The sequence below is a fragment of the Genypterus blacodes genome, unplaced genomic scaffold, assembly GCF_046128005.1.
Source record: "Genypterus blacodes isolate CSIRO-AG114 ecotype Tasmania unplaced genomic scaffold, CSIRO-AGI_Gbla_v1 ptg000059l_1, whole genome shotgun sequence".
Classification (NCBI taxonomy): domain Eukaryota; kingdom Metazoa; phylum Chordata; class Actinopteri; order Ophidiiformes; family Ophidiidae; genus Genypterus; species Genypterus blacodes.
The window spans coordinates 1,171,282-1,191,619 of NW_027466871.1; the positions used below are offsets into that span (position 1 = coordinate 1,171,282).

General features: G+C 44.1%; 3 protein-coding genes across 3 annotated transcripts; 1 reads left to right on the plus strand and 2 right to left on the minus strand.

Annotated features, from left to right (window-relative positions):
* Positions 1 to 2,287: 2,287 nt before the first annotated feature.
* Positions 2,288 to 5,259, minus strand: LOC143003339 (protein FAM8A1-like). The gene is made up of 5 exons (XM_076153946.1): positions 4,736 to 5,259; positions 4,535 to 4,655; positions 4,310 to 4,433; positions 3,973 to 4,112; positions 2,288 to 3,873 (listed from the first exon to the last, which is right to left on the minus strand). Exons 1-5 carry the CDS (start codon positions 5,196 to 5,198, stop codon positions 3,729 to 3,731), a joined length of 993 nt encoding a protein of 330 aa, XP_076010061.1. The 5' UTR covers positions 5,199 to 5,259; the 3' UTR covers positions 2,288 to 3,728.
* Positions 5,260 to 6,282: 1,023 nt separating this feature from the next.
* Positions 6,283 to 7,067, minus strand: fabp4b (fatty acid binding protein 4b). The gene is made up of 4 exons (XM_076153816.1): positions 6,950 to 7,067; positions 6,683 to 6,858; positions 6,494 to 6,595; positions 6,283 to 6,388 (listed from the first exon to the last, which is right to left on the minus strand). Exons 1-4 carry the CDS (start codon positions 7,017 to 7,019, stop codon positions 6,335 to 6,337), a joined length of 402 nt encoding a protein of 133 aa, XP_076009931.1. The 5' UTR covers positions 7,020 to 7,067; the 3' UTR covers positions 6,283 to 6,334.
* An 8,757-nt stretch (positions 7,068 to 15,824) lies between these two features.
* LOC143003266 (hairy/enhancer-of-split related with YRPW motif protein 1-like) lies at positions 15,825 to 17,943 on the plus strand. Its single transcript, XM_076153835.1, has 5 exons — positions 15,825 to 16,040; positions 16,232 to 16,307; positions 16,427 to 16,510; positions 16,620 to 16,701; positions 16,805 to 17,943. The coding sequence occupies exons 1-5, from the start codon at positions 15,955 to 15,957 to the stop codon at positions 17,407 to 17,409; spliced, it is 933 nt and encodes a 310-aa protein (XP_076009950.1). The 5' UTR covers positions 15,825 to 15,954; the 3' UTR covers positions 17,410 to 17,943.
* The last annotated feature ends 2,395 nt before the right edge of the window (positions 17,944 to 20,338 follow it).

The window sequence follows — 20,338 nt, forward strand, 5'->3', positions numbered from 1 at the left end:
TCCAGATTGTTCCATAATGCAAACTTCAGGTTCCTCGTCACACTCGTGTGCACATCTGACCTGTCATCACCCTGGAAGAATATTATCCAAGAAGAGATGGGAAAGGCAGAGTTTTCCTGCAGTAACCGATGGAAAATGCAAACTTTTCACTGTCTTAAGCAGAGATTTACTGATGTTATTCAAAATACAAACTAGTGAGAAGCCTACTGTAATGTCACGGTAAAGTAAGGATATGAATGTTGCACTGCACACACACACACACACACACACACACACACACACACACACACACACACACACATTTAGTCTTTTGCCTCAGCAGCACATCAGCCAGAGTTTGTACTCACCTCTTAGTCATATCTATTTTTACGACAAGAACTCACTGACAGGCAACTTCCTACCTTGGAAAATTTGTGAATACAAGTCATATTTATTCACATTTACTCACCCTGCCGGAGAACAATTTTGCAGCGGGATGAGGTGGCTAATAAATGAAAATAAGCCATATCCCAGAACTAGACAAACTGCACTGAGGTTCATTAGTATGTAAAGTATAATAAAGCTCCAGCATGTGTGGCCGTTGCCTTATTGCTTTCATCCCTCTTGTGGTAAAGCGGGAGTTCATCTCTCCTCTAATCAACAGGTCCCCTCTTCATCAGCAGCATCTCCTCTCTCAGGCAGAACCGAGGCTGCCTGTAATTACCGACATCACTCCAGAGAAATACCAACAGGCGCAGACGGAACACACGGCCGGGTAAGAACAACAACACTGAGCTGCACTTCAGTCACAGCAGTTTTGATGAAAAATCCAACTTCAAGACACCTGGAGCCTGATGATGTATGTGACAAACACCAGCTGCCACTGTGAGGAAGGGGGAAGGAGGAATGAAGGAATAATGATCTCAAACTTTACAATTTGCACGTTATTAGTCAGTTTGAGTCCAGACTTGTTACTTTGTCCTGCTGCTCTGTGGCTCTGATCAGATGAAGCTGTTTGATCATGGGGAGCACCGTGCAGAACACATCGATGTAAACAATTCAGCAGCTGTAGAGTGAGACTGAGTGAATTAGATGTTCAGAGGCTCAGGCTGGATGTCTCACCATACATACACCACGTCAGTATGGGATCAAACTGCTTTACTTTGAGATATACAGTAGAATTATATGTAAAAACTGCTGCTGCACAGAAAAGCAACAAGATAAACACACTGATTTCTCACTCAGTTACTTCTAGAATAAAATATAACTGAATAACACAATTGTTTTAATGGATATGTTTGAGTTAAAGTAACTGGGTTGCTCCACTGTGAATCAGTTTCAATGCTCAGCCAGCAACAGCACCAAAGTGACTACAGATTTGTATTTATAGACACAACGGTGACACTCTGGCCATGATTTACTATAGTTATTAGTGTATTTCAAAACTGATTGCAGTTTATTAATTTGCCAAGAGTATTATGGAGTTTATTACATGTTGTTTCAGTAGAAAGCCTGTAATAAATCAGAGTAATGAGTTTTCCTTTGAGCTGTCCCTTTCTAAAATCCTCTGCTTTCACATTCCCATTGTACAGATGCCAGCGCGTGTCGTTTCCAAAATAGATTACAAACCTTCCTCAACTCCAAATGGAACCACACTCATTAATATACACACAGCCCAGCACTGGTGTGTGTGTGTGTGTGTGTGTGTGTGTGTGTGTGTGTGTGTGTGTGTGTGTGTAGCTGAGGTTTACTTTATGCCCACACGTATTCTCCCTCACTAAAGTCGCCCCTGACTCACATTATTTCAGTGCCTGCAGTAATGGCATGGTGCATGGCAGCAAGGGGGGGGGGGGGTTTGCTGCTCTGTAATCTTGGAGTACCATCTGTGGCTGTCAGCTGAGTCTGCCACTTAGGGGCCCTAACACAATCACCACATCAACACCTCCCAACCATCTGAGCACACAGTCCCCTCCAAATATGAGATATGGAACACAGGAAATCTTAAAAATTGGAAGTGTGGAAAAAAAAGGATTTAGGTAGGAGAGCTCCGACTCATTTGACAGTGTGTGATGCTAAATGAGCTTTGCACAAAGCCAGAGTGTGTTAAAGATATTATGTTCAGGGAAGACAGTCGATTCTCTAATGCATCACTACAGACAAAACGCTGACATCTGTGAGCAATAAGCAGTGAATATGCTCTAGGTGGAGCCAAACTCCTGTAAATATGATGAATGGCTTCACTGTGAGCCAGTCTGCATCTGATGTTACTGTTTTTACAGCCTCATCTCCCAGCAAGAAGAACTACTACTTTCCAGATTGCCATAATGAGTTTTATTTTTCATATATTAAACTGGAAAATGATGCAGCCCTTTCCCAGAGAAATGACAGTGGAATATCATTTCAGATTTGATACCATCTTGTACCTTACATACAGCATGATAGAGCTGATGACTGTAGTCGTGCTGTTTAGCAGTGTTACCCAGCAAAATGAGCCCAGAAAATCATCCTATTAATTGCCATAATCTGTAATGTACAGTTATGACCTCTGAAATACAGTATCATTCAATAGCACAGGTCAGTGATGGCTTTGGGAATAATCTTATAAACACTGAAATATGTGAATCTGTAGAAATTAATCACATAAGGAGAACATACTCTGTCTTTATGATGCACAGTTTCATTATGGGTGGAAATTTCCCTTTTCCCAGTTAGTTATTAAAATATTAAATAAAATGTATGTTGGATGTTATAATTTACATTTCCTTGCACATTCATGACACACCAACACAACATTTTCACTTTCTTGGCTGATCTGAGGAGTGTGAGTGTGAATACAGACAAGAACTGAACTCAGTGTTGTTGCAACGGTTTACTCTCACGTTTCTAAGTCTTTTAATAAGATGCGAGTTCCACCCAACTTCAAAGTAAATAAACTCAAATGTGCTTGAAGAACTGAAATCGGCCGTGTGGCTCCCCTGAGATCAGCCGTGTGAGAAAACATGTGTGTGTGTTCCATGAGTGCACAGAGCCCTTAACATGGGAGAAACTGTATCCAGCCCAACATATGCAAAACAATGACACATCAGTGAGTTGATACAAAATAGATTGACTAAATACAATAGCAACAGTGGCAAAATAATCAAAATATTTAAAAATTCTGTATCCACAAAAAACTATAATTTTGTCAAATGATAAACAGCCGTCAAAGGGTGGCAAACTTGATTTAAGTGGTGGTTTCAAGCACAAAATAAGTGATTTAACTCTTCATTCACTCACACACACACACACACACACACACACATACATGCTGTATACTGTATTAAACTTTAAATATCATTGATTTGAAAGAGTCATTTAAGTGAAATATCTCATCAGCTGTAAGAGCAGAGCAGTCTGTGCCCGCTTTTAGTTCAGCCCAGATCAAAGTCAACTCACAAACAAAAATACTGACTGATGCACGGCATTGTGGGTAAATCAGCAAGGACCCAAATCATGTGTTAATGAAACTCTACCCATGTACCTACCCAAATTAGAGATGATTTGGAAACGGGACCAATTCTGACCGCAGCGTGTAGGAAGACGTGTGTGAGACAAAACTGAATACAGACGTTTGTGAGCTGAACTGGTTCATACTGACGTGTAGCAAACACTCTGCGCCTGCTTGAGTCTGGACCTACGAAGCCTGAGTTCTGCAGGACCGTGAGCAACATGTGTCCACATTTTCAGCTGTGCCCACTAAGACTTAAGTGTCATCTGGCCCCTGCTCGCTTAACAACAATCGTACCAGCTACCATGTCGTACACAGTCCTGTTGTGCTGGAAGAAGAGGAGCGTGATGAAAGCCGGGAAGAAGAACGCAATTGAAAAGTTCTTGTTCAGCGCTCTGACCGTCGATCTGCAGAGGGGACAACAGAGAGAAAGTGGCTATGTTAGGAACAGGCGAGAGCGAGGTGAGGGAGGTCATCTGGGTGGTTTAAAGTGGGAGGATACTCACGCTGACAGAGACACATTAGTCGCCGGCACCACCAGGACCCTGTTGGGCAGCACCAGCATGGACGAGTCGCACGTTACTACTCGGAGCCCCATGAGGAACTTCCCTGGAGTGGCTCCTCCGGCTCCCCAAATACACACAATCTAGACACGGGGAAGGTACGGGAGCTGTCAGTGAAGGGCCTGAATGTTTCCATCATTCACACATGACCACGTAATTTAAGCTCAAACACTCATTTTGTCTCAGAGTTACCACATGTCATCATATCAGAGGGTTGGTAATAGGAAACATACAGATGTGTTCTAATTCCTGTTTGAGTTTGATGTGTAGGAGATCTCACCTCATAAAAACAGACTAATATCCTGTACACGAGGGCGACCAGCATCATTTTCTGTAGCTCCTCCATCGACGTGTCCTCATCTATCTCCTCCACTATGAAGTGCATGGCGAACTTAGAAACATCCCTGAAAAGTAACATGGCATCTTCATTAGTGTGTAAACGCAAATAAGACTCTCACTACTACTTTTACACAATACAATAGAATATAGTTGTATATCGACTCACTTGATTCCGCTGAGGTGCATAATACTGATGATTATGGTTGCTTTAATGAAAAATAATATGAAGAAATCCACCATTTCAGCTAGAAGTCTTTGAAGAGGTGAAGGAATGCTGTACTCTCGACCTGTGAGGGGGCAGAGAGCTCGAGTGAGGCTGCATCAACACAAACACGGAGCTCCTCTGTGGACATTTTGCAGCTTTTACCTTGTCGCGGTGCGTTTCCGTTATCTTGCTGTTGCGGCTGTGCGGCCGCTGCTGCAGCCCCGCCGGCAGCGTCACCTGTCCGGCTACCTGGAGAGGAGGCGGCGGCGGGCGTGTAAGGCGACACCGGCAGACCAAACGTGCTGCTGTACCAGTTGTGGGATAAGTCCAGAGGCGCCATTCCTCCGCCGCTGGGTGCGTTTAGGTAATAAGGAGAGGACATCGCTGACATTGTAAGGCAGCTCTGCCAGCTCACGTACCCGGTGTAGTACTGCCACATCCATGCCTGCAGCTTTTCGCAGTACTCTGTCGTGACGCGTCTTTCGTCGGCGTCTTTCTTTACCGTGTCGGTGTCATCTTTGCTTAATGTTTGAGAAATCTCGCCAGCGAGTTGTTCCACTTTGTCTGTTAAAGGCATTTTATCTCCCTGTTCCTCTCCCATGTTTGTGTTTGTTCCGTCAGCCATGTTTGATGGCAGCGTCGTCCTACGTCTTCCTGGATTTTTCCATTTTTACCCGGGGAATATTACGTAAAGTGCTTGAAAACACATCACGCATGGAAATCATATTTATCATCTTTGTACATTATATGGTATTTGGTAGAAAAAGAAAATCCTCAATTCCGCAGCAAAATCCCAGTCAAAGTGTGTTCTCCCCCTCACGACCCGCGATGGTACTGGCCAATCACAGCTGCTGTTATACCAGTGAGCCACAGGGGGCAGCATTTCTGCAGTATAGAGGCTGTGTGGGGTCTTAAGGCTCGTCATGCAATTCAAACAGAAATGAAATACAAAAAGCAGAAGTTTGTCTTTGGTTGAGGCATTAAGGTGTTAATATGCCCACAACACCTTCATGTCATAGCATCAAGTATAGCATGTCTTATCAATGCATTAATCCTTTAATATTAAACTATTTGTCGTCAAATAAATAACCAATTTGTGTACTCAGCCCGTGTGTTCTGCTGGGCTGAAGATAAAGCTATGGAATACTAGTTGGAGGAACTGACCAGCTCTCAGTGCTGCTTAAAGCTGAGATGCTTATGGCTTATAGTCAAAGCATAAACATGCATTATAGTCTTAATGGTGCTCAAGTTTTCCATCTGAACTTGACAACCACATGCAGCCAGTCACTAAGGCCTGGACAGAGATTCTGGGCCTCGACCCTCAACAACCCAATTAAATAATGTCCACTACTTGAATTGCACATGCAAGAGGTTTTAGCACAACTGAGGTGATCAGTTAGAATCACACTCTTAAGTAATGCAACTCATTTCCCCGAGTATGTGGTCGCAGTATCAGGGAATAGACCCATTTTACATCCACCCCCCACTAAATGGGATCAATCAAGGACATGAGGACATTACTACAAACTGAGGCTGGTTAATCATGTGGCAATGTCTCAGTGATGGCCCACAGACTTGATAATCCAAACTGAACAGATGTGATTAACAGCAGTAAGCATGAGGACATTTATGCTTTACCTTCAGTTTCTCTGCATCACCTTATCGATTGCAATACAATAAATACAGAGTGGCACTTCTTTTGCCTTTTATTGTTTGGCAACAACTTTTAATGCAGTGGAACCAAGGATCCAGATGTAGAAGTTAGGCCTCCTTCTCATAGGTCCTCAGTGAAACAACGTCGTCGATAATACACTTCTGCAAAGACAATATTTGATTATTAGGTATTGCACAACTATGTGAAGATCAGGAGTGATGTGTGAATTGTTGCACATGTGCTCATTTAGTGACACACCAACCCACCGTCATAAGCTTGCCATCCAGGATCTCTCGCTCTACTGTGCTGGTTAGTCCACTCCAGGTCTGCTTCTGCACCAGTTTACCATTCACCAGGGTGATCAAGGTCTGAAAGGGGGATTCAACACTCGAGTCACACCAACGCAAACCAATGTTAAAGCCAGTATAGGACAATATGAGACAAAAATCTGCCACCTTTGTTTTCCTGTCGTCTGCTGTTGTCTCATTGAACTCCTCGTCCAGTTTGAACTTAATTTCATTGGTTTTGAAAGAACTTTGAGACTTGATGGAAATAAACCCATCAGCATCCAAGCTGATCAGCAGGTTCGGCTTCACCATGTTGCCCATTTGCCGAGTGGCGAAATTTACACCTTCAACATAAAACTTGGTTCATTAACAAGATGAGTCAAGTTGATTTTTCAGCTATAAAAAAAAATATTAAAGACAACTAAATGAACTCACCGATGGCCTTCATGTAGGCATCAAAGTTCTCGCTGGTGATGAGCTTCCAGTTTCCAACAAACTGCTCCATGGTCACGACTTCAACTCAGTAGAAACCACAAGATGACAGCGGCTCTTAGTTTTTAGCGGCGAAGAAGGAAGGAGAGCCGAGGTATGACATTTAAACGCCGATAGGCCGCACGCGCTCTTCACAGCTACCAATCAAAATGTGATATTAGCTGAGGTTTCCATGGAGATAAATGAGCGGGGGGCGTGTCTTTCTTTGCACAGGCGCGCCTCGTTTACCGCTGATTACTGATGTTGTCGATATACAAGCGGCCACATACCTGTTAGGAAAGAGGTGCGTCAGGTTGAACTCATTTACGTCTGAAGCCTCCAAAGAACGTGGTGGTGAGTGGAAGTACTGTTTTCTCACCAGTAGATGGCGCCTACGAAATGTAAATGAACCTGAACGAAAATGAAATTATTTTTGAGCACATACAATATTTATCTTAAACTGTGAACTGGTTTCATTTTCTAAATGAAAAGAAGTTAGAAAGTGGTGTACTTTTTTGCAGTCAAACAATCAATAAAAAACTCTAATATACAGAATATTTGTAAATATAACTGAAAAATGGCGTACATCTAGTTAAACTGATGAGAGTGATCACATTCTGGCTCATGTGTAATAATCATGAAGCTTTAAGTTATAGTATTACAAACCTTTTACTACAGTGAGCTGACAGTGACATTGGCTGGCATTTAGGAGAAACAGCTGTCATTGTCAGCAGGTTGATAATCACATATAGTGAGGGTGTCCCATACTGCCTCCGGCTGGATTCAGAAATACACTGCATCCTGCAACATACAGACAATTTAAAACAATAACAACTAAATACATGATACATTTGTATGTGCATAGTACATACAAATGTATCAGTAACACATTTATGTTGGTTGGACAGACATCAAAAGTTATATCAGATTGTTTTTTCAATGCTGATTCATTTATTCTCTCCAGGCACAAGCAAGCCTGTCTCAGAGCAAATGAGGCCCTGTTACATGCTGTAGTTTCCCCAGTGGACTAAACTAACAGAGTTGTTACATCTCCTCTCTGTAGTGTGTGTAGTGTACCCTGATCTGTGTTTGATGTTTAATGACTTGTTATCAATTTGGAAGCCAAGGAAGTGGACTCAATGTTAGCACATGTATGTCATATAGAAATATATTAAGGACTGCAATATTTGACTAGAATAGAACAGAACTTTATTGTCCATAGGGGTTAAAAACCCCTTCAGCCCACTGAGATCATTGAAACACATTACATGTTCAACCTTGAGGTCCAAATACGTAAAGTATTCGTGAACTTAAGTGACAGCCAATAAGGATGTCACACTTGTAGAGGCTGGGCTGTGATATATCATGGAATACTGCTTTTCCATCCAATAAGCCGATTAGTGGTTGTTCCCTCAGCCCTCCGTACATACAGGTACCATCCAGCAGGCATGGAGCCATCTAATAAACATGAACTCTCAGTGGCAGCCACAGAGACGTCCTTCCCTCCTGGTTTTCATCAACACTTCAGCCCCCATTGATGGTGGAACAGTGGCCAGGGACAAAAGCTGTATATACTGTACAAACACAGCTCTGAGCGGTAGCACACTGACTCATTCTTCAGTGTGTGTGAGAACGGAGGGGGACCCCTTTCAGCTCCTTTGTGTTGGTGTCTGTCAACAGTGTAGTTGGAGGCAGAGCCTATTGTGGCGGCCAGTGTTTCGTATTGACACAGGGCCTCGCTCAGCTTGTTCCCAGGGTCCAACCTGAGGACTCATGAATAATGGAGAGAGGATCCTGAGGGCCAAGGGGGAGTTTGCCAGTCTGACCGAGCTTGTTCTGAAGCTAAATAGCTTCATACGCAGGCAGGTAGAGCCGCATCACAGTTGATCCTGACGGCAGTGCTGTGAGGGTGGCAGGGAGCTTTGCTGCAGCCCTCTGCTGCCACACATCCACACAAGGGATCTGACACTCAGGGTGTGGGTGTGCGTGTGCATGCGTGTGTGTGGTTCTGGGAGAATCTGGGAGAGGAGTGGTGCTTTTATAATATGCATTATATAAAAAAGGGGCATAAAACATTTGAATCACATCTGCTCCCTAATCAGAGAAGTCTTTGTTAGTTATTGTATCCTGTCCGTCAAACCTTTATCTGCTTTTCTATAATGTTTAAGCCTTTGCCTGAGGTGCAAAATACACTTCCTCCGTGTGGAGATCAGTGAAAGCCCTTCAGCGGTGCCTTTCATACACTGCAGTTCAGGCATGTCCATAATGTGATTACCTTTGGAACCAAATCCAAATGATTTAAACATCACAGATCCTCCTGCTGGCATTTCCTCAACTGTCTGTGTGTGTGTGTGTGTGTGTGTGTGTGTGTGTGTGTGTGTGTGTGTTTGTGTGCGTGTGCGTGTGCGTGTGCGTGTGTGTGTGCGTGTGCGTGTGCGTGTGTGTGCAACTGAATCATGATTTTTAAATATATTTTCATTCGTAATCAGGGTGAAAATACCCATATTATTAACAATCTACAAAATCGTACATCATAAAATCACATACTGGAAATGTAAATTCAGTAAATGTGTATTTAGTTTAAAGCGTCCGAGTGACACTGAGTGAGGACTTGCTAGAGTTGTGTGCGTGCTGAGCCTGGAGCACCAACAGGGGGCATCACTTCAGGTTTGGTTGCCAGCAGGTCCCAACCATCTGCTGTGACGCTCACACGACCTGAGCACCGTGGCCTCTCTTCTTTGCCTTTTACACGCCTGCTGGATGAGGGGGATCCAGAGGCCAGGGTGGGTGCCCATTGCTCTGTGTAGCCATGAAGGCTGAGTGTGTGTGTGTGTGTGTGTGTGTGTGTGTGTGTGTGTGTGTGTGTGTAGGTCAGAGAGGTGCCTCTTGCTTGTGTGCTTTGAGCTTTTTCATGCTTCCTGCTTTGATCTCCTCTCTCATCCCTTCATCCCACACGCTCCCTGCGCCTCAGGCTTCTGGTTTGCAGCACACCGATGGCTGGCAGGGTGGGAGAGCGATGTGTGTGTGTGGGGTGTGTGTGTGTGGGGTGGGGGGAGTTCAGTGCCTCTCACAGAGACACTGCTTGTTCTGTCAGCAGTGGGAGAGGTGCAGCGGGAGCTGCCCATGGGGCACAGCCACCGGGTGCAGAGTGCAGTGGGCGGAGGTTTCTCCAGGAGTGCAGTGTACAGTTCTTGCTTCTTCTTTTATGCTCTCTTAGATCCCACTAGTGGGCTGGTATTCTTGTGTGAAAAACAACTGCCACAGTGCTTGCAGGGTGGCCTCCTGACCCCTTACAACATGGGAAAGTGCACCCCTCAGCTGGTAGTTATATAAAGCCCGCCAGAGTCATGAGAATCCCTGATAAATCACTCAGCATGAACCCCTGCGTGTCTCTCATGGGACCATTACTTTCTATGAGTCAATATCATGTGTGTCTCTCTGCTGCAGCTTTATATGAGCTGTGTCAACGTTCAAAGTGCTGCCGCGTAGTGCCATCCTCGCAGAGCCTCATAATCCTCATATAACCCTCCACACACACGCACACACACACGCTCCACGCCCCTCCTGCCGAGCAGAGGGTGAGAAACACAGATGCAGAGGCACAGAGCAGAACCCCTAATTGAAGATTAATTGGAAGGGGGAGCACTTACCTTTATTTAGACATGTGGTTAGTGTTAGGCCGTGACAAGCAACTCAACCATCTCAGCAGATGACTGCAGTTAATATTTCATGACAAACTTTAAGGGGGGGGGGGGGGGTGGTTTCAGGGGGGCCGACTAACCAATACACTCGTGCTCTTCAATACGATGGCAGAGATCACTGAAATCCACAACGTGTGTGTCTGGCAAACTGGCAGCTGCTCTCTAACCTTCACTGTCAACTCTAATCATAACTCACACACACGTATGGCTACGGATCTGACCAGGCAATCGCTTCACGTAACAGGTTTATTCTTTCTCCATTTCCATCGGATCGAGGCCCGGCAATGCAATTCCACTGAAAATAAAGTAAAAGCCCAACAGAAATGCAGGAAGTAAGTACAAGAATTGAAGTAAAAAGTTGTAAGAGACATAGAAATAACGACACGACGAACACAGTGGGCCGTGTTTTTGTGTGTGTGTGAGAGAAAGAATGAGTCAAGGGGGCTGTGCTAACAGGCTCTCTGCAGATCACTGGCAGTTTGACTGCAGTGGAGAGTAATGGGGCTGGCAGGGCGGAATCAATTACTGGCCACAACAGATTTTCCCACAGGTCGGAGCTTGGGAAAGCCGGTACTTTACTGCAGCGCGGACAGCTGGCACAGAGGATCCACTGGGAAAGGAGCCGGCTCTCCAGAAAAAAAAGACTGCAGTTTTGTGATAAAGTTATGAAACGCCATTAATTTGCGTCTCTCTCTCTTTCTTCATTTAGTCTAAGAATAGCGGTGTTAATATTTGTCGATGCTGATTTAAAGCCGCTGTGCAGATATGACAGCCTGCGCCCAGAAACACTGTTCAGGATGTGTTCATTTCAGTGATACATGATTCGGCCTTCAGAGAGGCGCCTGCTCCTGAACATGAAGTCGATTTCCCCAGGCTGTGATTCTTCTCCTCCCGCCTGACGAGTACAGACGCGGCCTCCTCATAGAAACACTTTTTCTGCAGCTTATCTCAGCAGACTAATATTTCATAAAGCCTGCGCCTGTGATTCTACCTCTGCTGTGATCTCAAGCACCAGGAGATACATTTCAATTAGACTTCCCACCGCACACACACACGCACACACACACACACACACACGCGCAAACACACACACTCCCATTGATATGCAAACAATGTTTTTCCTGTGGCAGCACAATGTGTGGCCTTAAAAGCTACTTTCTCTGTGGTCCTCATTTCTCTCTGTGGACATCACGTGCTGTCCCCTGTCGTGCTTATTTGGGAGCCCGTCTTGTGCGCGGCCTTCCCTCTATTGTGGAGTTGCATAAGTTGACTGGTAATGGGCCGCACACTGGTAAACGTTATGAACAATATAGCTGTTAGGGGCTATTGTGAAGGAGTGTGCGCCATTGTGGAGGAACAGATTAAATCGATTTTATATATTTCAGGAATGACCTCATTGGAGAATGAGGTGATCCGAGTCTTCTGTTATGGTTCAACAATCGAGGCAGCATGTTTTCCATATCAGTGCTCAGAGTGCTTCTTGACTCTAATTGACTGTAATCGCTGTAATGAAGTGATTGACAGCTCTGATTAACTGGTGTCAGTTTAAAGGCCTGAAGCTGTCCTTAAAAAAAAAATGAACTTGTGCTAAACAAAGACATAAGGAAGTGGGCATATCCTCCCTGGGTTCACCTATCCAACAAGCACGGGGAGAAAGAATGCCAACAAAGACAGGAAAGTAAAGAATGAGAGGGAGGGTGGATTACGGTCACACTGTGGGAATGGGACTCACGCTCCTCTGTTCCCTGCCCGATATAGCGCCTGGGTGCTGACTGGAACCAGAAGGGACAGGCAGGAAGTTGTGGCCCATAGGATAACATTGTTGTATGGACGCTGTCTGGGAGACATTTCCCTCAATCAGACAACCTGCGGGACCAACATGGGTGGCACTCAGGACAGGTTCATGTATTAATGCCAGGCGTCTCCCCTCTATATGAGTAAAGATGGACAATACAAAAATCTCATACATACACAAATGCCTCGAAATCTCTCCACCACACACACACACACACACACACACACACACACACACACACACACACACACACACACACACACACACACACACACACACAGACACAGGCAGACTCCACTCCACCAGTTGCTGAATGACAGGTATAAGATGTCAGGATGGTGTGCACACAGGATGCAGGCACGTCTGCAGCGTCGCTGCTGCCGACAGCCCCAACGGTTGACATAGTAAATCAATCCTGATGGGGGGTGCATGTGTGTGTGTGTGTGTGTGTGTGTGCGTGGGTGTGTGTAGGGGGGGCGAGTCCTGTGAGACTGAGGCGGCCTCTGTCAGACACACTCAGCCAGCCAGAGAGAGACTGTCGACGGGTGGGAGAACGCTCGCCGGGAAGAGCTCACACGGAGATTGAGTTACCACAGAATTAGATCAGGGCTGTGGGAAACAGCACCTCCTAAACACACACACACACTCTCAGGCGCACACACATAAACACATGCATACACACCAGCACACACTCGGGCGCACTCTCACACACAAAGAGTCACCAAGGGAAACCTAAGGGAAGATTGAGGAAGGCAGCTGGGCACACGCCAGTTTCAAACAAATGCTTGCTTATACCTCTTAGCCTCCTGGCACTGCTTTCACAGGCATTTCATCCAAAATGTTAGAACATCGGTCAGCAGGCAATTTGGCATTGGCTTCAATATATTACATATAAACATACTCTTACATCCAAATGCATAGAGAAATCCGACTATCGAAAAGAAACTCAGGTGATCTGGCTTGGTTTGGTGAACCTCTGCAGGCTGAATTCAGTCATCGTATGTCACCAAAAATCATTACACTGCAAGAGAGCTCAAGAGTGGAGGCAGTTAAATGTTGAGTTTTTTCCCCCTGCTGGGAAAAAAAATCATAATGATGTTTAATGAGCCCGGGAATGTCAGCGCTAATGTGAAGGACCTTGGCGCTGAGGTGTGAGGAGAGTGGTTTATGTCTGCATAATGGAGACCACATGAACCTGTCCGTCCTGCAGAGCTGGTGGCACTGTAGAAGCCTATTATAATAATAGTATCATAAACAATGCTGAAGAGATTCAAAATATTCTCAGGCAATCGTTGAGTGAAAAGTCAGGGAAAGGCCACGAATGGAGGAGGGGGTGGGGGGACAAGGCCAAGGAGAGAGCTGGAGACGTGAGAAACAGGCTCCAGAGACGGAGCATGCAAGCATTAGTCACGTTTAAGGGTTTATAAATCCATAGATTGGGTGCAGAGCGTGGAAATGTGTGACTTGGGTAAAGGTAGGGAGGATAATAAGTGAGAGTGAGTGCTGACGGGTCTATTTATACAGATACGCTCTACGTGCAGGTATCTGTGCGCGCGCGTGTATGTGTGTGTGTGTGTGTGTGTGTGTGTGTGTGTGTGTGTGTCAGCTACGGTGTGAATGTTCATCCACACACTCCGGCAAGCAGAATGAGTGAAGCTTGCACATTGTATCTGTCAGCACCCAAAAGCCCTCTGACATTCTGGGAACCGCGTGTTGGCCTGCAGTTGCTCGCTGGAATCAAACTCTCACCCGCACTTGTTCCCAACACACCAAGTTAACAACTGACCTGATGGACGGAGCAGAGGAGCAGCTGCTCCTCGACAAGGTACTGGAATGGAAGCCTCGGGGGGTGGGGGGGTGGGGAGGTTACACAGTCCCTCTGATGGCCCTACCAGACATGTCAGACTGACTTAATGCAGGAGTTAGACTTGTCCCAAATGATGTATTTTCCAAGACCTTCCATCCATAAGAACTGCCTGAGATTTAAGATGCAATAGTGAAAATGAAATGAAAATGTTTTTAAAATCAACTATTTGTCCTGCATTTTGGTGTATTTATAGGCAGAAACTATCTTCATCTTAAATCTTCGTCTTTCTTTTCCTCCCTAATAGAGCCGTAGAACACCAGGGTGGGATTAGTTACACAGTCAAACACAAACACTGAGAGTTCCTGTGTTTTATATAGTTTGCCCTCTGACCTCACGCACATTAGCGAGGTCAGAATTATCACACCTTCTGCAGACCACCCCTGCGTCCTGTGAGGTGTCAAGCTCTAGTCTTCTAACGAGCTGCATTTTAGAGGATTTGTGTGTAAATTTATGTATTTTTTGTATAAAGCTCAAAACTGAAGCGTTCTTTGCGATTTTACATTTCAAACCATTCAAAACATTTCTTGCTCTCTCTCCCACTACGTGGCAGAGTCAGGTTTGCTGTTGTTGCCCACACTGGGTGAATGATTCCCTGGGAAGGTCTTCCTGCGCCAGTCAGTTGACCTGTTTGCAGTGAGAGTGGAGGGGCTGGAGGGGGGAGTTTCCTAGGAGAGCCTGGCAACCCCGACTGACTAATGCTGGGCCTCCCGGCCGATCAATGCTGTTGTTGAGCCACACAGCTGACAGCAGACAATGAACAACACACTCTGCTAATAGGCCGTGTGTCCCACACAACACTGGTGAAGAAGAGGGGTCCCACTTTAAATGGACCCTGTTGATCAGGGACAGGGGTCTTGTGGACTTGTGGCCAGGAGGCTAGCAGTCAGTCTGAGATGGCAACCACATAACAACAAGGTGGTTTAAAGCAAATAGCCTGTTAATTGAGTACGTGAATCTGAGAAAATGTACATGTGAACTAGATTGAGTTTTTTTTGTGAGTGGAGCATTTTGGAGATGGCATTAATTTATCAGATCTGTCGTCCATACAATGAATCCTTATGGATCGGCTGAACTTGGTCCAACATCCTCCAAAAGCTACACTACATGAAGTTATAAGTTTATTTAGTAAGAAATATGTTCACCTTTGCCTCAAAAAGTGAATTCCTTGATTGATGTTACCCTGGGAAAAAAATCTGTTTTGAAGTCCAGCAAATATTGCTCAATTTCTGTGTTATGACATAGTTTTATTAGCCTGGATCAAGTTCGGACAATTTCCTGAAAATCCAGATATTTCATGGACACTTTCAGTTCCTGGCATAAGTTTGTAGTCCTTTTTTTTGATTTGATGGACCTGCTCACTGATTAGAAACAAAAACAAACTCACTCATTCCCCCAGCTTGATTTCTACAGGCTTGGTGCGTTCAGGGACCGCCCACATCATCACGCATGAAGCCCCGCCTCGCGGCCGCGTGGTGAGGGGTCGGTCGCGGGGAGCAGCGGACTCTTCTGGCGTTTAAGCTGTTGCTCGGAGCCGCCACTGACAGTTCAGCACCGGGGCTTTTCTCTGTAGGACTACCGACATCTGCGTGTGCGTGGCGGGGAAAAGATGAAGCGAAGCCACAATTACAGCTCGTCCGACAGCGACCTGGACGACAACATCGAGGTGGAAAAGGACAGCGGCGATGAAAACAGGTGTGTTGAATAGTTTGTTTTTGTAGTTGTTTTGGTCCGGAGACGAACTGAATCTGAACTCTTAATTAAAAGTAAAATAATTAATCGTAATAATAGTTGATTAAAATTAGTAACAGCAATAATATTTATAATAACACACTAAAAATTCCTCGGACTATAAATTAAATACTTGTTTCTTTACCTTCATTCAGTCCGCTGGATTCTCCTCACGGCTCCACGTCGCCGTCCACAACCACTCAAGTCCAAGCCAGAAAAAGGCGCAGAGGGGTAAGTGAACGCAACACGCCAGGTGCGAAGTTGCGTGCTGGTGTTTGTTTTCCGGATCTTTACTGTTTTCCTGCCGCCTGTGACATTAATCAATAATTTGCTTCATTCCGTTTCGACAGATTATCGAGAAGCGGAGACGTGACCGCATCAACAGCAGCCTGTCAGAGCTCAGGAGACTGGTGCCGAGTGCTTTTGAGAAACAGGTAGTTTGATGATACTTCACATAACCTCTGTCCATTGTTTTTAATTTGCTCAACTTCTATAAAATCAGTATTTTTATTTAAAGATACTTTCATTTGTTTTTCCATAAAGGGATCTGCTAAATTGGAAAAAGCTGAGATATTACAAATGACTGTGGATCATCTGAAAATGCTCCATGCGGCTGGTGGTAAAGGTAATTCATTCTTTTGTGCTTTGGGTAATTAAATCTGTGCTCTGATAACTAGTTAGGAGGCCGGATTATCGTGTGTCTAAGTGTCTGTTGTCTCCTCTGACAGGTTTTTTCGAGGCTCATGCTCTAGCTAAGGATTACCGCAGCATAGGCTTTAGGGAGTGCCTGGCAGAGACGGCCCGTTACCTGAGTATAATCGAGGGCCGGGAGACCACAGACCCCCTCCGTGTTCGCTTGGTATCCCACCTCAGTAACTACGCCTCGCAGAGGGAAGTGCACAGCGGACTGGAACACTTAGCCTGGGGTTCTGCCTACGGGACCGCCCCTGCCCACCTACCACACCCTGTCCTCCTACAGCACCCCCCAGGCAGGACGCTTGCATCCAGAAGCAGCAGCAGCCCACCTTCCTCCTCCTCTTCCTCCACATCTTCCTCCTCCTCCACTGAGACATCTGGGTCATCCAGACTAAGTGTGATATCCCCCACAGAGTCCCTCAGGGTGCCTCCCAATGGCTCCCTGCCCCTCAGTCTGCACGTTCCAACCTCCAAGCTCTCGACCCCGCTCCTCTCATCCTTTTCCTCACTTTCGGCCTTCCCCCTTTCCTTCAGTGCTTTCCCTCTGGTCTCCCCGTCGGCCCTCGGCACAGGTGGTTCCCCTTCCACCCTGTCAAAGCCTTACAGGCCTTGGGGGACAGAGGTCGGGGCCTTCTGAAACCAGCACTGAACTGAAGGTAACAGCTGAGCTGTGCCCACACCACAGACTAGGCAGGACTACCTGGCAAATCTGTTGTTACAGCAATAAAAACACACAGAGGAACAAAGCAAACTGAATTTATTTTCTTAAGTATAAAGAATGAGTAGGAGGGGTTGCTGAAGTCGTTGCTCTTTTCAAGCGGATTGTGATTTTAATGTTTTTCATTTAAAATGATAACTAATATAGTTAACATGCACTGACTGCAGGTCGAGGACTAATATACTGAATGTGTGGGCATGAATAGATTTACTGTCGGCACAAAGTCAGAGGTAATATGTTGTAGACCAACTAATGATACTGGACCTTCTACATTAGTAGAGCATGGATGTCTGTATTAAACGTAGTATAGAGTTACGCATTAACTCAGTCTGCTACTTTAGTGGTATCAGATCTCCACGAGGATGCAGATTGTATACTTTAAGTGCCACTACATTGTTGGAACTATTTGACAATTGGACACCTGTATTCATGTATAATATTTTTGTACCAATAAATGGGGTTTAAAGATATTGAATATGAAGTTGCACCATCGTGTTTGATTCCCGTACAATGTGCTCTGTTAATTCTTCAATGGAATCTTTTGTCTGTAGTTCATAGTCACTGACACAGTAGATTATTGTTCCCATTGTAATCGAGTTTTTACTGATGCTACAAATTCCAGAACACAAGCAGAATAAATACCCCCTAAATACAAACATGTCATGCCACAGTATAATTGGAGCCATAGCTGCTATCTGCACCTGCATTTTTTAAAGCAATCTGTTAGCATCTAATGAGCTCATAATGATTCAGTTATTGCCTGAAAGGTAATCTGTCTGCTCAGTGCCAGGCAGGTAACCAAATCTGAGCGCATTGTTGCCCTTATGAATACCCAGGAAATCATTAAGAGCCAGAGGAAATCCTTTACAATGTTGCCCTGACCTCACCAGCCTGGGTTGGTCTGAAACGGAGACAATAGTGTGAACAGGATGGGGACACTGGAGGAAAGGGGTAAAAAGTAACAACAAGCAGACAGCTGGAGCAATAAATCAACCGTCACATCCAACATGTTGTTTCTGGCCCAAAATATGTGATTTTTAATGAGTTTGTTTGAAGATTCAGTAATAATCAGAGACACAGGAGAGGCGGCAGGGTGTAAGCCATGTGTGATTAATAATACATTCAATGTCTGAGCTGAAATATTCATCATATGAAAGCCCAGTATTTGACTAATACATTTACCTGATAGTATTTAACGGCTAGTACACAATACAAACCTGACTCTCAATTGTGACTATTATTATTATTTATTAATTCTAGAACATTCTGTCAGTATTTGTGATGTGATCTCTCTAAATTGTTTGCATTTGGCATTTTGTAAACTTCTGCCCTACTTCAAGAGGATTTGTGCTCTAGCTTCTGTTGCTCAATTTGATCTTTCACTGCCACCTACTGGAGAAAGACCATACCTCTTGTTTTGCGTCTCAAAGCCTCAAAGAAGACTCGTACTACAGTAGATTCATGTTTATATTTTATTATCATTTCATATCATTTCATGTCATGTCATGTCATGTCAAGCCATGTCAAGCCATGTCATTTTATTTTATTTTATTTTATTTTATTTTATTTTATTTTATTTTATTTTATTTTATTTTATTTTATCTTATTTTATTTTATTTTATTTTATTTTATTTCATTTTATTTTATTTTATTTTATTTTATTTTATTTTATTTTATTTTATTTTATCTTATTTTATTTTATTTTATTTTATTTCATTTTTATTTATTTATTTATGCATTTATTTTTATTTTTTTTTTTATTTTTTTTTAAATTCTATTTCATTTCATTTCATTTCATTTCATTTCATTTCATTTTATTTTATTTTATTTTATTTTATTTTATTACAATGTTTATCTTGGGTATATGTGTTTTCATTGATGCTATAACTGGACAATATTCTAAATAGATGAGCATGTAAATATCATTCACTCAACCAAGTTAGATGGACAAGAAGGAGAAATCAGTTGAGGAAGCCCTTGATTCAGGATGTGTAGGTAACTGGTTCTTTTATTTGGCAGTTTACATTTTCCCTCGTCTTTTAGCACAGAAACTTATTAGATGGTGCATGCTATGTTTGACAGAACCCCAAAACTTTATTCAGCAAAGCTTTCACAGAGAAATATGAAGGGAGAAACACAAGCAGCAGAGGATGCAGGCAGATATCAGTGGTACTTAAAAAGACTCAGTTTCAGTGTGCTGAATGTAAATGCATCCTGCATCCATTCTCTAGCTAACCCCCCCTAAAGAGAGCAGACACCAGTGATGCCTCACATTAGATTCACATTCACACACACCCACACAGACATACGTTATATTCACACTATCAATATCAAGGTGGGAGCAACAGCACATTCCACTGTCCGAGACACTATTCACTGGACCAGTATGGTGTCATGACATTCAAGAGATTAGTCTCCAAACACTGTGTACATAACAGAGCAATTGAAAGGATTCATTGAGAGATCTTATTGTCGGGGGCTAAGTGCAGATCTGCAAGTGTATAACAGTTGCTCCCATTGGGCAAAGACATTCTTAATAACAATAAAGCACCTATCAAGTTCATAATCAAGCTCGTTTCAGAAGACGTGGACACATTTGTATCTGTGGGTTTTGGCATATTAAATTCTAAGCGTGCGTGTTGAGAATGAGTAGGTGCGCGCGAGGAGATACAGATGGGATACGTTGATATCGTGAGGAGTCTGTAGTCTAGGGACACCAACCGTCATTCTTCACAAAGACACAGAAACATCAGCATGACATCATCAGGAAACACTGCAAAATGTCAGTCTACAACCAATTCACAACACCAAAGGCTTTCACAAGAAAATGGTTGTAGAATCAAATCTC